We start from the raw sequence: 15,832 nt of genomic DNA, 5'->3' as shown, positions 1-15,832 counted from the left end.
CATAGTGGTGCATACAAGGTACTCTGAAGGATGTGAGAGAAAGAAAATGAAGTCTGCTTTCTTGGAAGTATATAAGGTAATTTGGAAGACAGCAGAATCGGAACGGGGTGGTGTTAACTTTAGTGCATTAGGGTGTTGTAAACATAATAGAGGGAAAACAGTATTAAAGGATATACTGAAGTCTTTTAAAACATTCACTTATCATATAATTTTGAGGACCTGGCATGTAGCAAGACAGTTTTAGGAGTCCAACCTGAAACAATTTATTACTTAAACATTACAAATATTAAGTATGGTATATGTTGCTTACAATTTAACAATAGTATTATCTATTTGTTAATATAATCTAAAAATGTTATTCTTCACCTGTGCTTCATTTCGAACAGCCTCATCTTGTATGGCTTTTAGTTATGGCTAAGTTATTCCTTTATAAATGATTATAGGAAAAAAACTTGGATTAAAGTTCCCTTGATGGATGCTGTTCTGTTCACTTTTCCTCTGCTCCTCTTGCTATCCCCCCACCATCAGAACACTTATATAATTTGGACACTCTTGACTTTTTAAAAACCCTTTCATGGATTACAATTGCTTCTGTACAGGGTCCCCAATCCTTAAAATCTTTATGTGATCTGTTTCCTGTTTACCCACTTCTGTAGCCTCATCTGGAGGGGTCTGCATATGTTGTAACTTCTGCCTTTAACAGCCTTCCCTCATTTTCCCAATAAATTCTATCCTTCTCTAAGAAAGACTTACTTGACTTCAGGCTGGTTGTCTCTCCTTTGTATACTAGATCTCCTGGTATTTATTTAAACAGTCTTTTTGTCGATCTGTTTCTTCCTGCACTTCTTGAGGTCAAGAAGTGTATGAAGCATTTATAGCCCCCACATAGCATCTGTCACATAGAATATGCACGAGAACAGCAATTAAATAAATGAACTAATGAATAATTATTAAAACTTCTACATGGCACAATGCTAAATGTTACATTAAAAGTAATGACCAATTACCATAATGTTTTAAAGCTGTTTATAAATTAAAGATGAACAAATAAATCAATAAAAATATTTATCATGAAACTTAAAGCCTGCATACTTTGGTAGGCAGAACAGTGGCCTCCAAAGATGTCTACGCCCTAATTCCCAGAACCTGTGAATATGTTAGATTATGTGGGAATTAAGGTTGCACATGCAATTAAGTTTGTCGATCAGCTGATCCTGAAATGTGGAGATATCCTAAATTATCTGGGTGGATCTAATTTAATCACAAATGCCCTTAAAAATAGAAAGGGGAGACAGAAATATAAAGAACTAGTAAGCTGACAGCAGAAGAACTTGGCCCAATGTTGCTGGCTTTGAAGACAGAGGAAGGAGCCATAAGCCAAGGAATGTGGGTAGCCCCCAGAAGCTGGAAAAGGTAAAGAAAGAGCCCCTCCTAGAGCCTTCTGGAGGAAACTAATCCTACCAAAACCGTGAGTTTAGCCTGGTGAAACCCATTTTGGACTTCTGACTTCAAGAACTGTAAGACAATGGATGTTATTTTAAGCCACTAACTTTGTGATAATTTTTTGTCATAACAATAGGAAACTCATATACATACCAGTATCAAACAGGATTAACTTGGGCTGCCTACAACAGGAAATCCAAGATAATGGTAGCTTAAAGAAGATGTTTATTTCTCTCTAAATAAAAGAGATCTGGAAGTAATAAGAAGTCTAGAGTTAGTTATGGTATTCTATCGTGTCAAGGACTCAGGCCCCTTCAATCTTGTTGCTTTACCTTTCTTATCTTAAGAATCTCTAGCTAGCAGTTCTGATTCAAACCAGCAAGAAGAGAAAGAATAATGAACCATCTCCTTTCGAAGGACAGACTTCCTTGACATTGCACACATCACCTCCACTTATATCTCACTGGCCAGAACTGAGTAGCACAGTAACACCTAGATTTATGAAAAGACCATTCAAGTGGCCATGGGTAGGAGGGGAGGGTTCCATTATTAAGAAGAAACATACTGGAGACAACCAGCTATCTCTACCTTAATACTGTGGTATTAAGATTTTCTTTTCTCCTTCATGTTTTAATTATATAAAAGCAGTCTCTCTTAGATTTCTTATCACTAGCACAGAGGCCTTCATTCTACAAATAGTTACTGAATAATTACGATGTAATAGACTTGAGAATATTTCAGATTTTGCATGTACACACAGTACATGAGTATATACTTAGTCACTGAATGATATATTTATATCATATTCAAACTTTGGTGTTGTGATCAATAGAAATAAAATTCTGGATTGATAAATAAGGGTAAATGTATTTTATTTCTCTGTGTATAGTATTGAGGGGCCTGGCAGGAAGCAAATGGCACACTCAAAGGGTAAACAGAAGAGAGTTTGATGAAGAGACTATTTACAGAGATGTGGGCAGGCTTTAGGGGAACCAATAGGAAATAAAGTCCCCAAGGACTCATAATATGAGGACACCATTGCCATCCCTAGGCCTGAAGGGACAAAGGGAAGCAGTTGCTGGAACTTGCCAAGACCTGTTGCCATGAGATAGGGTTGTATGACTAGAACCATGGCCTTGGTTCTAGAGGAATGAAGTTACTGCCAAAAGCCACAAACAGGCGGGGGGCAGTATGGGGAAAGGTGAAATAAATATCCTGACCTCTCTCTTTCCTTCCTGTGATCATTTGCCAAGGCCTCCAAATTGGTTGAAACCAAACAGAAACCAGAAGGGAAAGGATCCTGGGTGGTGTGGTCCATAAAAATTAGCCTCTAAGAACATAGAAATGCAGAGAATAGACTTTGAGGGACAAAGAAAAACCAGAATATGAAAAATCAAAGCATTTTACAGAGTTGGGATGACTCAAAATACTTCGAACAAAGTAAGAAAGGAATTGATCCAAATAGGTATGTTAGACCTGGCACAAAGAAAGATGAAGAGAATGATTAAAACATAAACCAGTGGAGAGGGGCAGAGTCTGTGATCTAGTTATGTAATTAGGATAAAGAGAGTGAGCTAGAAATAGAGGCATATGAAAGAATGAGAAGGGTCTGACCAAGGATCTTAAAGTTGTGGATATATTTCAACACAGGGTGTTACTTATTGCCAACTTTTTCATGTGAGCTTAACACAATTGTGGGACATTGAAAACCTTTTACTGACTGCTAATATTTAAAAAAATATATATACCCCAAGGAATGAAAAGTGGCAGTGACTGTAACTGAGGATCTGTGGACTATAGGTCAATGATATAGCTATACTCTGTCAGAGAACCAGTCAACTGCTTTAAAAAAAAAAAAATCAAGATGCCACAGAAAAGACATACATGGAGACAAGAGGGGGGAAAATCAGCAGTAGAAACCAGGTATCAGATCCCTGATAAGGTAAATTCACTGAAATCCAGAATATGCATGTAGCTATTTAATTTACCTATAGTTGTCAAGTATACAAAAAAAGTGTTAAACATGTTCTAAAAGAAACTATCTTCCATGAAGGCAGCCTTTGAAAACAATCATACTAATTACTGTGATTTTATGGAAAGATTAGTTTTAGTTTTTGGATGTTCATTAACACCCTCCAAACATTTTTTCTACATTTATTTATACTTACATCTGTCCATATTAGACATGTTCCTGAAAAAATGCCCCCCAAATAAGAAGCTCTGTGTGTTAACATTTCATTGACTTATTTTAAAAATAAGAGACTTATACCCAAAAGGAAAAAAACAGTTTATGGTGCAATATATAATAAAACCACATGGAGGTTTGGGGAAACCATTTGTCCTTATTATTACCTCCTGGAAGACTTTATTAGAAGAGTTGGTGTGGGTCCCAAAGGCAGCTGTTGGTTCTGGATCACTTTGTTGTCATGTTTCCTTCCTGACTCAGCGACTGTAGAATTTGGTCAAACTGCAGCAGTTAAACTTCCATTGCCCTCTTTTGTCTCATTGTGAACTCCATGTCCAGAGTCACTTTTGAGCTAAGGAATGAAGGGCAACATTATGGGACTTCTAAATTCTATACTTTGATGGGTAACCTATGTCAAATTTATTCTTTTTCTTTCAAAGCTCTAAAATTAAAATTACAAGGTAATAGAATTAATTTACCTGATGCAATTAATGTTATCTTCTGATGAAAACAACCAACTTCTTATTTTGATGGAGATTATAAAATCATATTATAAGTTATACTTCCCAAATGTGTTCAGGAAGTGAGGTATGAGAAAATCATATGCTTGATGTAGAACACCATGAAATATCTACATTTTAAATTCAAAAGAATTTTATGTCAAATTTTATCCTAACATACATGAACCGTACTTGGAAAGCAAATAGCAGGTGCAAAGGGTTTATGAAAAATTTATAGAAAAAAATTTATAGAAAAAAATCAGTATTGAATATTCTATCCATTTATTTCCTTATAAATTTTTAAAAGATTGTAATAATTCATTTTTACCAGAATACCTCTTTCAGCACATGTGCACACTAGAATTTCAATCCCAGTGCACACTAGAGGCAGAATATAAACATTTCATTTACACTTAAATTAGAAGTACATATATTGAATAAATATTGTATATGGACACTATAACAACTAAAATCAATGATAAAAGATACATGTTAAACTCTTAATAGTATGCCCACCATGGTGATGTAAATGAACCTAAATTTTTTACTGAGGTATAATTGACTAAATAAAGGTAAACTTTAATAAAGTTTAATAAAGTTCTCCCTTTTCTAAACTTATTCTAAAGATTTTTTCCAATTATTTAGTTATATTTAAGAGATAAGAAGCAACCAACACATATGCATAAGGCAAGAATTTATTCTGAGATTTACTTTCATCTGCTTTCCTTTCAGTCTAGATTTCAACAATTTTGAGAATGTTACAGTGAACAAAATGTATTAATCAAATATTCAATTTGTAATATATATCATTATTCCAGAATTTTACAAAACTGAAATTTTGTATTATAAGATTTAGAATATCAATAATATTTCCTATGTATATTTAAAACACAGGAGTGAGCAGAGTTAATCATTTGGGGACCATTATGGAGACACTAAAATCAAAATCAATTAGTTTCAAAATAAGGCAAGATAAAAATGACAGTATTTAGCTTTTACATCCATGACTTCAACTTTTTCTAGCAACTAATGTGACGAAGGTAGATAAACAATCCTCACTTATATAGGAAAGATCAAGAATATTAATTTAAGAAATATTTCCCTATTGAGCATCTACTATGTAACTAGGTACTCCACTAGGTTCTGAGGGCACAGAAATGAAAAACAAAAAAAGTCTAGCCCAAGCTAACTAAACCAGTAACCATTAAAGCAAGGACGACAGTAACTACCTACTTGTCCCTTTGTCTCTTTGATTTTAAGAGAGGATGAATATTAAAGGAAACTTAGTAGGGAGGTATAGGACAGGCACTTCAGAAAGAGAAAAGGACAGGAAGGACAGGAGCAATACTGCCTAAGTTTAAGAGCAGATAGAGTGTGCTACACACTTTCTACTTAGAAAGTATTTTTTTTCCCTTTCTGACTGGAAATTAGGGTAGCTATAAAAAAAAAAGTTGTGTGTGGTGGGAGGAATTGCTGGATTCAGAAGGCAACTGAAGAACACTGTACAGCTTTTAGGAGGTAGGAAAAAATTACTGCTTGAACCAAGCAAAACATGGGCATGGTTCTGGTTCTGACATACACAAATGCAGTTAACATGATATTAAGGAAATTGAGGACTGCCTGTTCTTAAAATGATCATTAAGAGTAATGATTCTGGTTTTGGCATGAGGATGAGTAGATATATAGACATAGTGTATAGCAAAGAATATTTACAGTCACATTTCATGCACTAATAAATAATGCATTCACTTCTCTAAATGCCAAAGAAAATGTGGGAGAGAAATTTTTCATCTATATTCAGGATTAAACTTTCTAATTTTAAATTACCAGACTTCAGATGTAAATTTATTTCAGTTGAAAGGTTTGAAGAGATTATTAATGGATCTTCTAAACTTCTAGAGTGTTTAAAAGATGATTTTAATATAATAATCTTGCCATAGGCATGGCAAAAATTACAAATTTATTGAGCACCTACAATGTGACAGCACTGTGCTGGGTGACTTATTTCTAATACTCTAAGTCACATTTCAGTTTTCTCAATTTCTCTATCAGTAACTTTTAAAAAATATTTTACTTATATATTTTACTGAGACAGGGCGAGAGAGGAAGAAGCACAAGCAGGCTTCCCGCTGAGCGCGGAGCCTTGTGAGGGGCTCAACCCCAGGACCCTAAGATCAGGGCCCCAGCTGAAGGTAGACGCTTAACAACTGAGCCACCCAGGCTTCCCTCCATCAGTAACTTTTACATTGTTAATTTACAGCTAAATTACTTGAAATACAGCTCGTTTATTCTATAAAGCTGGTACCAAAGACATAGCCTCATCTGAACGGGGCAGAGGGATGGCTGGGAGGGAAAGCTAAATCCTACTGAATACGGAAGACCTGACTTTCTTGTTATTTGTAGTGTTATCTATATGGTCTTTCAGAAATCCCCAAACTTGTATAAAGTGAGAGACTTGAGATAAGATCAGCAATCTATCAATTTCAAAGACATTTGTCAACCCTTGTCTCTTGCCTTAAGGTCCTATTCAGCGATAACTGCCCATTTAGGTAGTAAATCATGGCCCCTTAGTACCTTAACTCTACGTCTCAGCGCCTCCGCTCTCCGTCTACTCTAAAGGGAAAGCAGGGAGGAGGGCCCACAGCTCGGCGGCGGGGCGGGGGAGGCCGAGGTGACAGCAGGTGAGAGCCTGGTGCGGATGAGGAAGTGAGACAGGGGCCGTGTGGGGATTACTCATTCTGCTTCACCGCCGGTGTTGCCTGTAAGAGGAACTTCTCGCCTCTCTTTCGGTCCAGCTGAAGTTTTATCTAATCGAAGCCACTTCCCATCCCTGTTCGCTTGGGGGAAAACCGTGCGTCCGTGTCAGGCAAGGGAGTCAGAACTGCGGGGTCAGGTAGTCTCTCCGTGACGCCGCGTGTCCTCGCCATCAGAGGCCGAGCTTCCCGAATCAGCCCCTACGGTTCCCCGAACCTGCCCTCCCTCTACGCTTGGGAGCACTCCCGGGTAGCCCAGAGCACGACCCTCTCCCGCGCCCCAAGATGCGCTGAGAGAACACACGCTGCGTGGGAGCGGAGCCCAACCTTGACCAAGCCGGAGGACAGGTTGCTCCGGTCACTGCGAGGGGGCAGCTCTGAGAGCACCGGGTCCTGAGAGCGATCAGCCAGACCCGTCCGCGCCCAGGCAGCCGCGGCGGGTGTGGCCAGTTCAAGAAGCACAACGCTGCTGAGCCTCCTACTTTACCTTTCTCACTTCAACTGCCTGCCGCCCTTCAGACCGCGTCTCCACAGTTTCCCAACGCCCCCCTCCCCCATCCCACGACACCTGAGGGAAACTTTTCCCTCTCCCCTCAATTCAAACTCAGCTGCTTCTACGGTTGCCGCAAACCGTCCTCTCCCTAGCAACGAGGTTCCGGCCGTAGAGCGAGCGGCTCTAGGTGTAAGGAAGGTGATGTCGTAAAGCCGCGAGTGTCGTAAACCAGGTGCGGTGGGGAGGGGGGAGGGGTGGAGGCGGAGGGGTGGGGGGGAAGGGGGAGGGAGGGGGAGGAGGTGACTCGAGCATTTAGACACAAGCGAGAGGATCATGGCGGATGGCCCCAGGTGTAAGCGCAGAAAGCAGGCGAACCCGCGGCGCAATAACGGTGAGTGGCGGAGGGGACCGGGGAGCGGCGGAGTCAGGGGGAGCCGGGCAGCCGGGGCGCCCCCGGGGGTGAGGGGGGCGAGCCGGGCTGGGGGCGGCCGGGGCAGAGACGGGCAAAGTGGAGTGGGAAAGTAGAAAGTAGTGCTCTCTGCCCCCCTCCGCTGCTGCCGCTGCCGGAGCCGCGCCGCGGCCGCTCGCTCTCCCTGAACCGTTATGTCTCTTACCTGGTCTCTCTCCGCCTAGCGGCTCCTGCCGCCCCTGCCGCCTCCTTGGACCGTTAGCCGCCGCATCCCCGGCGCAGGGCGGGCGGCCGGGACGCGGCCGGCCACTTTTCTGGTCCCGGGTGGAGCGGCTGTTGCTTCTTTTCGCACTTTTCCCCACTCTTTTGCCCCTCGGCGCCTCCCCTCTCCCCCTCCTCTCAGCCCCCTCCGCGTTATTCTCCCTCAGCGCGGAGGCCCCCGGGAGCCGAGGAACAAACTTGTGGCCGGCGCTGACCGTGCAAAGTGGCTTCCGCGCGCCGCGGCCCCGGCCGGCGCCGTCGCTCGGGCCCCGCGGCTCCAGCCGGGCCAGGCTGCGGGCGCGCGGCGGGCGGCGGCGGCGGCGGGACGCGGCGGCCGCGGGCTGCGTGTCGTCCGTGCGCGCGTGTGCGCGGGCGCCGGCGGTGCGCGCCGCTGGCGGACCGGGCTCGGCCGGCGGCGGTAAAGTTGTGACCGGCCGGCGAGGCGCGCTCGCGGAATGGGGATTAGCGGAGCGGAGGCGCGGGTCCCTAAGCGCCCCTCCTCCCCCGCGCCTCGGGCCACCGTACCGCGGGCCCCCGGCTGGGGACGCCGAGGCGAGCCCCGCGAGTGAGGTCCACGTTCGGTGGGGAGCTGGTGGGGCGGCAGAGGAGATGGGGCAGGAGCGGGCACCTACTTGCTGCTGTGGGAGATCTGTGGATGGCGGCGAGCTGGGCAGCGGGTGTGTTTGTGGAGTTGTTACCTGGTCTTAGAGACAGGGAAGCACCACAGACAGATCCCCCCTCCCCGGGGGAGACTCCTTCTCCGCGCTGGGATGGGGTTCTGTGCGTACACCTCTCATTTTTCTCTTTCGGTTTTTGGGGAAGTTGTTACCTGGGCCGGACGCACGGAGCGCTGAAGCCGGATAATGGAGCTTGGATGGCGCTCTTGGTCTCGGGTGGAAGGAGGGTGGGGGAGGGGGCAGACGGACCGACGGACGCACGGGTCTGCTGCTGTCGCTGCAGCTGCAGTGTTTATTGATTTGTGCTGAAGTGCCGGGGCAATACACACCCCTCTGCCAGGCATGAGAGTTAAAAACAAACAAACAAACAAACAAATAAATAAATAAATAAGAGAAAGAGAGAGACAGCAAGAGAGAGCGAGACCCGAACATGTGGTTGTTGTTGCACAGTCGCCTTTTCCAGTTTGGAGAGACGTTGTAAGTTGATTGTATTTCTGCTTATCTTGGGGGCGATTCTGTGCTTTCTCTCCCTCTTGTTCAGCAGCGAAATGTCTGCTGATTGTTATTGTCTGGACAGTTCCTGTGGCGAGAGGGGCGAGACTTCTCCGCCCGGGGGCGGCGGTAGCGCGGGGCGAGGTACCCCGCCCGCGCCGGCCCGGTACCTGTTTGTATAATAATGGGCGGCAACGGCCCTGCCGCTGGCTGCAGCCGAGTCTATATAAGGAATTACACGTACATTTCGGACCGAGGGGCTCATTTTGGTTCCTACGTTATTTTTGAAACGAGTTTTTAACTGTAGGGAAATAAATGCACCTATAATGGGAACGCTGTTTCTTCCAGAAAATGAGGAAATGCGTGTTTAAGTAAAAACTCTCTCGCGCTGCCCCCGCCCCACCCCCAGCTCCTGGGCTCCCTTTCTCCCTCCCCTCTGGGATGCGAAACGCGAGGTTTTGTAACCTTTCCTGGCAATTTTAGATTTTGTGTGGGATTTCCTGTCTAGAAGCAGATACGAAGATTTTTAGCTGTTTCAAGATGTTTCCTTCCAATCGTAAAAATATTTTTAATATATTTGAGCCGACATTAAAATCACTGCCTTCATGATGATTTTAGTAATACAAATAAACATTTGCGTTTTAAAGACGTCTGTTAGTTATGATTGATAACTAATATTTGGTATCGTCATTGTGGAGAGATGACTTGTTACAGCAAGGAGCGGAGCATAGGCTATTGCAATTTTAATTTCCTGTTTTAGCGTCAAATAGTGTGCTATATTGAGCTGTTGCCACTGTTGCTGATGTGGCTTTATGAAAGGTAAGTTGCTTCGGAAAGGGCTGCTCGCTTTTTACCTTATTTAAAATGTTCATCGCCAGAGAAAGGGGCTTTTCTTGTTGCTGACGACATGTGTGTGACATGTGAGTCTGAACCACCCAGCGTCTGTGCAGCTGCTGTAAACATGTTTACCTGAACGGGAAAGAATGGATTTTTCTCCTAAAGATCCTGTGATATGATTATTACACTCATAAGGCATATCAACAGATGACTTAAGGGGGAAAAAGCTTTCCTGAAAGGTACTTGAAATCAACAGGAAAAAGAGGTTCTCGATCGCTGCAGCAAATGGCAACTTGTGCAGGTAGAAAAAAGATGGTGTTTAGTTTTCTCCTGCATGTATGTCAGCCCCCTCCTGTCTGCTGCTTTCATTCTCAAGGGAGGGATTTATTTACCATGCTTGCTGTCAGTGTTTTTCCTTTGTGTTTAATATTAGAAAAACAGATTTGGGCTGTTTAGCACAAAATGTCTTGTCTGCAGTATGCATTACTCTCAGAAAACAAAAGGTGTTTAAGATAGCACCGTACTACTACAGGTATCTTCCATTTTCATCACTTTTGGCTCTGTCCTTGTATTTCTTTTTGTTCTCAAATGCATTTCATGCATTGCCGATGATTACAGCCATGCTATTTGATTAAGCCTTATAATTTACAGATTAAAAATGAAGTTATATGCCATTGTGTTGGGAAACCTCAGAATAGGTGCTGGTTAATATTTCTTAGCAACGCAGTCATATTTAAGTTGCAGTTGTTTATTGGAGAGAATTGCATGAAAGATAACTCTTAAATCTTTTTAATGAGGGAATAAATGATGTGTACAGTGGATGATAGCATTAGAGATAGTTTATGTTGTTATTTATATGTAAATAATTTTTTGTTCATTTAAAAATAAGATATGCAGATTTTACTGCTAAGCCTCTAGTGAAACATTTTAATTTCCTTTCTGGAATATATCTGCAGAATAGGATATTAATGAGAGAATCAAGTAATGTAACTTGACAGGGGTAAACCAACTGAGCAAGGCTTGGCCAAAGCATCAAACATTAGGTAGTAACTTCACGGTGATGATGTTAGTTGTGCATAAAGGAGTGGCATTAGAATTACGTAGAATTGATTTTTACCATTTGTAATGTCATGCTTTGTTTGTTGTATTTTAAAAATATGTCTTCTAATTTTCCACTTCTGTTCTGCGTGGTTTTCGTATGTAAGTATGTATGCATTTTGGAGGGGGAGAGAAATGTGCGCTAGTTACTAATGACCACATGCTGATTAATTCACTTTAGATGAAATAGCAGGTACATATTTTTCTGTCATTTGCACCATTTCCACTTGCTGTCTTTGGAAACCACCAGTAGAGGATGCTAACAAAAAATGATTATTGGTATAGTAGCACCGTAAGTCTCTCTATCTCCTGTTGATTGGGACCTCTACATTAATAGGGACCTTTGGTGTAATTCTGGGTCTTCGTGTTGCTTAAAACTAGCATTGGGTAAATCAGGCATAAACATTTTCTGGTTTGCTAAGATGGAAAGAAGTAGAAATGTTTTAACTTGAACGATTTATATATTTGAGCTTTTTAAATACTGAGATTGGTATTGCTATCAATTTAGTCTTGCTTTAGACCACTTATATTACTACTCTTTTTGTTTGTTTTTATGTTGTTAGATTTGGAAAAGAATATGTGATGATTGGCCTGTATTTATCTTGCATATTTACTGTATTTTTAACGTTTTTTATTCATTAGAAGATTCCCTGAAAACATGTATTTTAGATGTTTAAAGATGTAAACTGTTAAATATGGTTAAGAAAAATTGCAATTAATTGTTAATACTTTCTAATTATCTTCCCATAACTTAAACTGTATACATGGATGGGCAAACAACAACTAAAGAAGGTGTTACCCAGCAGCCACTCAGATGTTAATGATTTTTAGATTTTATCTTTTCCTTTCCCTTTTAATTAAGAATCAGGTAGTGTAGACGTTTTACATTTGTCAATTGTAAATTAAGAAATATGTTAGCTTTGATGTTTTAAATGCAGCAAAAAATTATCTGTGGTTTGATAATTATTGTATGTTTGTATTCATGAATTCTTTTCAAAGTGTGTAAATTGGTATTATAACTTTCATGTATAAAAAATTGCATGAGACTTGGTGTATTTAGTAATATTTTTGGTGTGTGTCTACAATTAATATAACTGTAAACTTTTGGAAGATGTTCCTTAGGTCAAATGTTAGAAATATTTCTTTGCCTAATTATTTTTAATGGTGTTTCTAAAAATGCATCAACAGTAGTATCATAATGCAATAGTAATACTGTTTATCTTGAATTAAGTAGGAATTACCTGAATTACCAGGTAAGCCTGTGTGATTTCTCATTTTAGAATGTCATGGTTTTTCAAGAGTGTGTGTGTGTGTTTTTGTGTATGTATGTATAAATATAGTTTTACATTTCCTGACAGATGTTTCTTGAATTTGGTGTTCACTTAATTCTTAGAGCTCAGTAGTAGTAGGTGTGATTCACTCACTACTTTTATGAAATGGGGAAGTTTACCACAAAGCCATAATGTATATGATTGTGGCATGGGGCAAACTTGAAGTATCTTATAAACTGAGAGCATCCATCATTTGTTAAGATGAGCCTGTTGTAAAAGCACATGGAATATTACATTATTTTTTCTTTCTTTAGTTTATAGTATTTTTGAAAGTTTGTACCCTCTGCAATTTTAGTTGCTTTGAAGCATTTGGTGAGAAGTGAGAAAGTTCTACCAAATTGGAAATGATACTTTAAAAATAACATAATTATATCCCATAATTGTTTTTATTGTTTTTTTCCTCCTTTTTTTTTTTTTTTGCTTTCTCCTGTATAAATTACCTTTAAGCATGTGATTAGAGCCATATGTAAACACAGATGCAACATCATGTGGAATTCTATTAACTATTCTCAACTACCTGTATTGAATTGTAGTAGAGAAGAAGAAAAATCTTGTGGATGTTGGAAGAAGATATGCATTAATATGTAAAAGTGCAATTAAAGTTTAGAGGCCTTGATGAAATTGTGGAATAGTATTTGGGATTGGAAAAGGTTTCTTAATGTTTGCAGCATGATCATTAATTTATGGGGAAATGTCTGTTCTTCTCTAATTGAGACAGGAGCTAGAATAAAAGTTCATTGTTAAAAGAAAATCTTAAAAATCTTAAACTAGAAAAGTGCCTGATTAGGAAATAAAAAGTTTTTGAAAACACTTTTTAGAAGCTTATATTTTGTGCATATTACTAGTAAAATATTTAACTAGATGTAAGTTGAAAGAAAATTAATGGATATATATATCTAAAAAACAAGTTTTTAGTAACCCAAGTTAAAATGTAATCTATTAGACATACATTACTTTAGGAAATAAACTTTCCTTTGGATGGGATAGGGTTTTCAGAATTGTACTCCTAGAGGAAGCCTTCTTAAGACATCATTTTTAACTAATAAAAATTTTCAGTGTGGTGTATAAGATCATGTCCGGACTTTTAACCTTGAGGGAGGTGGGTTATACTGCTTGTTAACATGGAACTGGGTTGCTTAAAAGATGGCACTATTCTATAACACTTAAGTATAACTGTGTTTTCTAGTAAGTAGAATATCCATTACGATTGTTTTCAGAGAAAAAAATTTTAATATTTAGAACTCAATTCATTAATTTCATTAAAACATATTTTGAAGTATATCATTTAGGTATAGATAAATTGAAAGATTCACTTTTAAAAAGCAAAACAGCCAAATGTAAGTCTATGCTTGTATTATAGCTATGAAATGTTATTTTTTCATTCTCTTAAAATTTATCTTTATCTCATTTATTTCTTCAAACACCTTCCTGTTATTTAATCCATGCCTACTATATTTATAGAGATTGCACATATCTGTCCATGTAGACAATTTTATGTATTTATTGAGACTTAATACATCGAGTTTGAGTATAAACTATGGCTGTTGGTAGGAGACAATATAGTATGGCAGCCTGCGAACAACTTCATCATCTCTTTTGCAGGAACAACTACATCTGTGCTGGAATTATTAGTAACAGATGTTTTGTGACCTCTTAATTCCCACCCCCGCTTCCCCATCCATATTTAAAATTAAATGTGAATGGGAGATAAATAAGGGAATGATGTCAATTTCTCATATTTATTGTTGTATTCTAAGAATATTGCAAGTCTTCTGTTTTCCCCTTTAAAATGTAATTTCAAATTTTTAGGTATCTAACTATCTTAATTTGGTTTTTAGATATCTTTAATATTCTCGTTTCAATTTTCTTTTTATACTATGTGATACTATTATTTTTTAGATATCTCAGTTACCATTCATGGTTACCAACCTCTGATATATTCTAATTTTCCTTATTCTTAAGGAAAATTATCCCCATTTATCCCCATTTAATCCTCACTTCTAATTGAATGCTTGGCTTTTTGTTAAATGCTCAGAGTATGACTGGTCTGTTAATTTAAAAATTCATTTTTCTCCTGGAATGTTACATGTTTAGTATGGAAGGGATCTTTAGAGATCATATTTTTTTAACTGAAAACTGATACAGATCAGTTGAAGTTTAGGGCCTTCAAGTAGAAATTCTACTAGAGACTTTAACTTACATTTTAGAAGAGGTAATAGTGACTTGTGGTAAATCCTTCAGAAAGCAGATTGAACTTGGGCTGAAATACTCTGCCTTACATACTTGTAAAGGCTGTGAATGAAAATCACTGTATCTCTTTAGTGTTTTTTCCTTCCTACCTTGAGAAGCTAAGTTGCTATTCATACTTATTGCTATACCACTTTTCTAAATCTCTTTTGATCTTGCTTTGTTGTTGTTGTTTTTGTGGGGGCAGGGGTAAACAGTTGGGAGAGAGAGAGAGAGAGAATAATTCCAATAATTCCATAAGTAAGTATTAGGGAAATAATAATTTTAGAGCTGGAGAGATTTGAAGAATCATTCAAATTTGATTTTGCAGATAAGCAAACCTTCAAGGAGGTAGAATGACTTTGCCAAGCTCCTTCTACTAGTTAGCTTGGACTAGGTTACAGCTTTTCAGATTCATAGCTCAGTATTCCTTTTATTAGGCCATTTGAACATGTTTATCTATGATGGCAACAAGGAAGAACTAAATGCCATAAATTTTCAATATCATGGTTAAAACCAAGAGGTGTTGTAAGGAATGCTCAATCATCCCAGGAAAAGGGATTTCTTAACCATTTGCATAAATTTACCAAATTTAATAGTTGACATTACTATATCACTTAAAACATTTCAGACAACAAAGTAAGGTTTATATTGTTTAAAGGCATTCCCTCATTATTTGGATTTATAGTTTTTCCTCTTCATTCTCAATCTCAACTCCTTCCCAACCCTTACTTGCACCCAATCTAGTATGTTTTATATATGTTCCTGGTTATGTCTCTGTCCTTGTAAAATAATGTGTTTTACGTTTGTATAGCTGCTATTTTGCTATGTATTTTATTGTCTTCACTAAGCATTGTTTGATATTTGTTCATGTTGCTCTGTGCCCATCTACTTCTCTGATTCTAACTGTCTAATATTTCATGGTTTGCATGTAGCACAAATAATCAGTTCGCCTAATGATGGATGCTCAGGTTGGTTCCAACTCTTGAGTAAAATAATGTGATAAACATCTTCATACATGTTGCTAATGGCTGTGGAAGAGTTTTTCTGGATATACATATCCAGGTGTGGTATTGCTGTGTAATAGGTTAGTCACATATTTAATATCACCAAATTATGCCAGATTA

General features: G+C 39.4%; 1 protein-coding gene and 1 long non-coding RNA gene across 17 annotated transcripts in view; one reads left to right on the top strand and one right to left on the bottom strand.

The window, feature by feature from the left end:
* The window catches only part of LOC116594234, a 70,763-nt gene extending 62,441 nt beyond the window's left edge, over nucleotides 1-8,322 (bottom strand). For 2 of the 7 annotated variants that reach the window (XR_004287114.1, XR_004287109.1), the window contains exons 1-2: nucleotides 7,369-7,456; nucleotides 754-4,259 (exon numbers count right to left, since the gene is read on the bottom strand). This is a non-coding gene — a long non-coding RNA (uncharacterized LOC116594234). Of the gene's footprint in view, nucleotides 1-753; nucleotides 4,260-7,368; nucleotides 7,457-7,988 lie in introns of those variants that run through there. The other 5 variants (XR_004287110.1, XR_004287113.1, XR_004287115.1 and 2 more) reach the window with 5 other exon arrangements.
* The window catches only part of ZEB1 (zinc finger E-box binding homeobox 1), a 187,095-nt gene continuing 178,785 nt past the window's right edge, over nucleotides 7,523-15,832 (top strand). For 3 of the 10 annotated variants that reach the window (XM_032349352.1, XM_032349353.1, XM_032349351.1), the window contains exon 1: nucleotides 7,655-7,765. In XM_032349352.1, coding sequence (XP_032205243.1) covers nucleotides 7,708-7,765 — 58 coding nt within the window. In that variant the 5' untranslated portion in view covers nucleotides 7,655-7,707. Of the gene's footprint in view, nucleotides 7,607-7,653; nucleotides 7,766-15,832 lie in introns of those variants that run through there. The other 7 variants (XM_032349361.1, XM_032349355.1, XM_032349358.1 and 4 more) reach the window with 6 other exon arrangements.

The sequence above is a fragment of the Mustela erminea genome, chromosome 6, assembly GCF_009829155.1.
Source record: "Mustela erminea isolate mMusErm1 chromosome 6, mMusErm1.Pri, whole genome shotgun sequence".
Taxonomy (NCBI): domain Eukaryota; kingdom Metazoa; phylum Chordata; class Mammalia; order Carnivora; family Mustelidae; genus Mustela; species Mustela erminea.
This window is presented reverse-complemented; position numbering and strand designations above follow the sequence as displayed.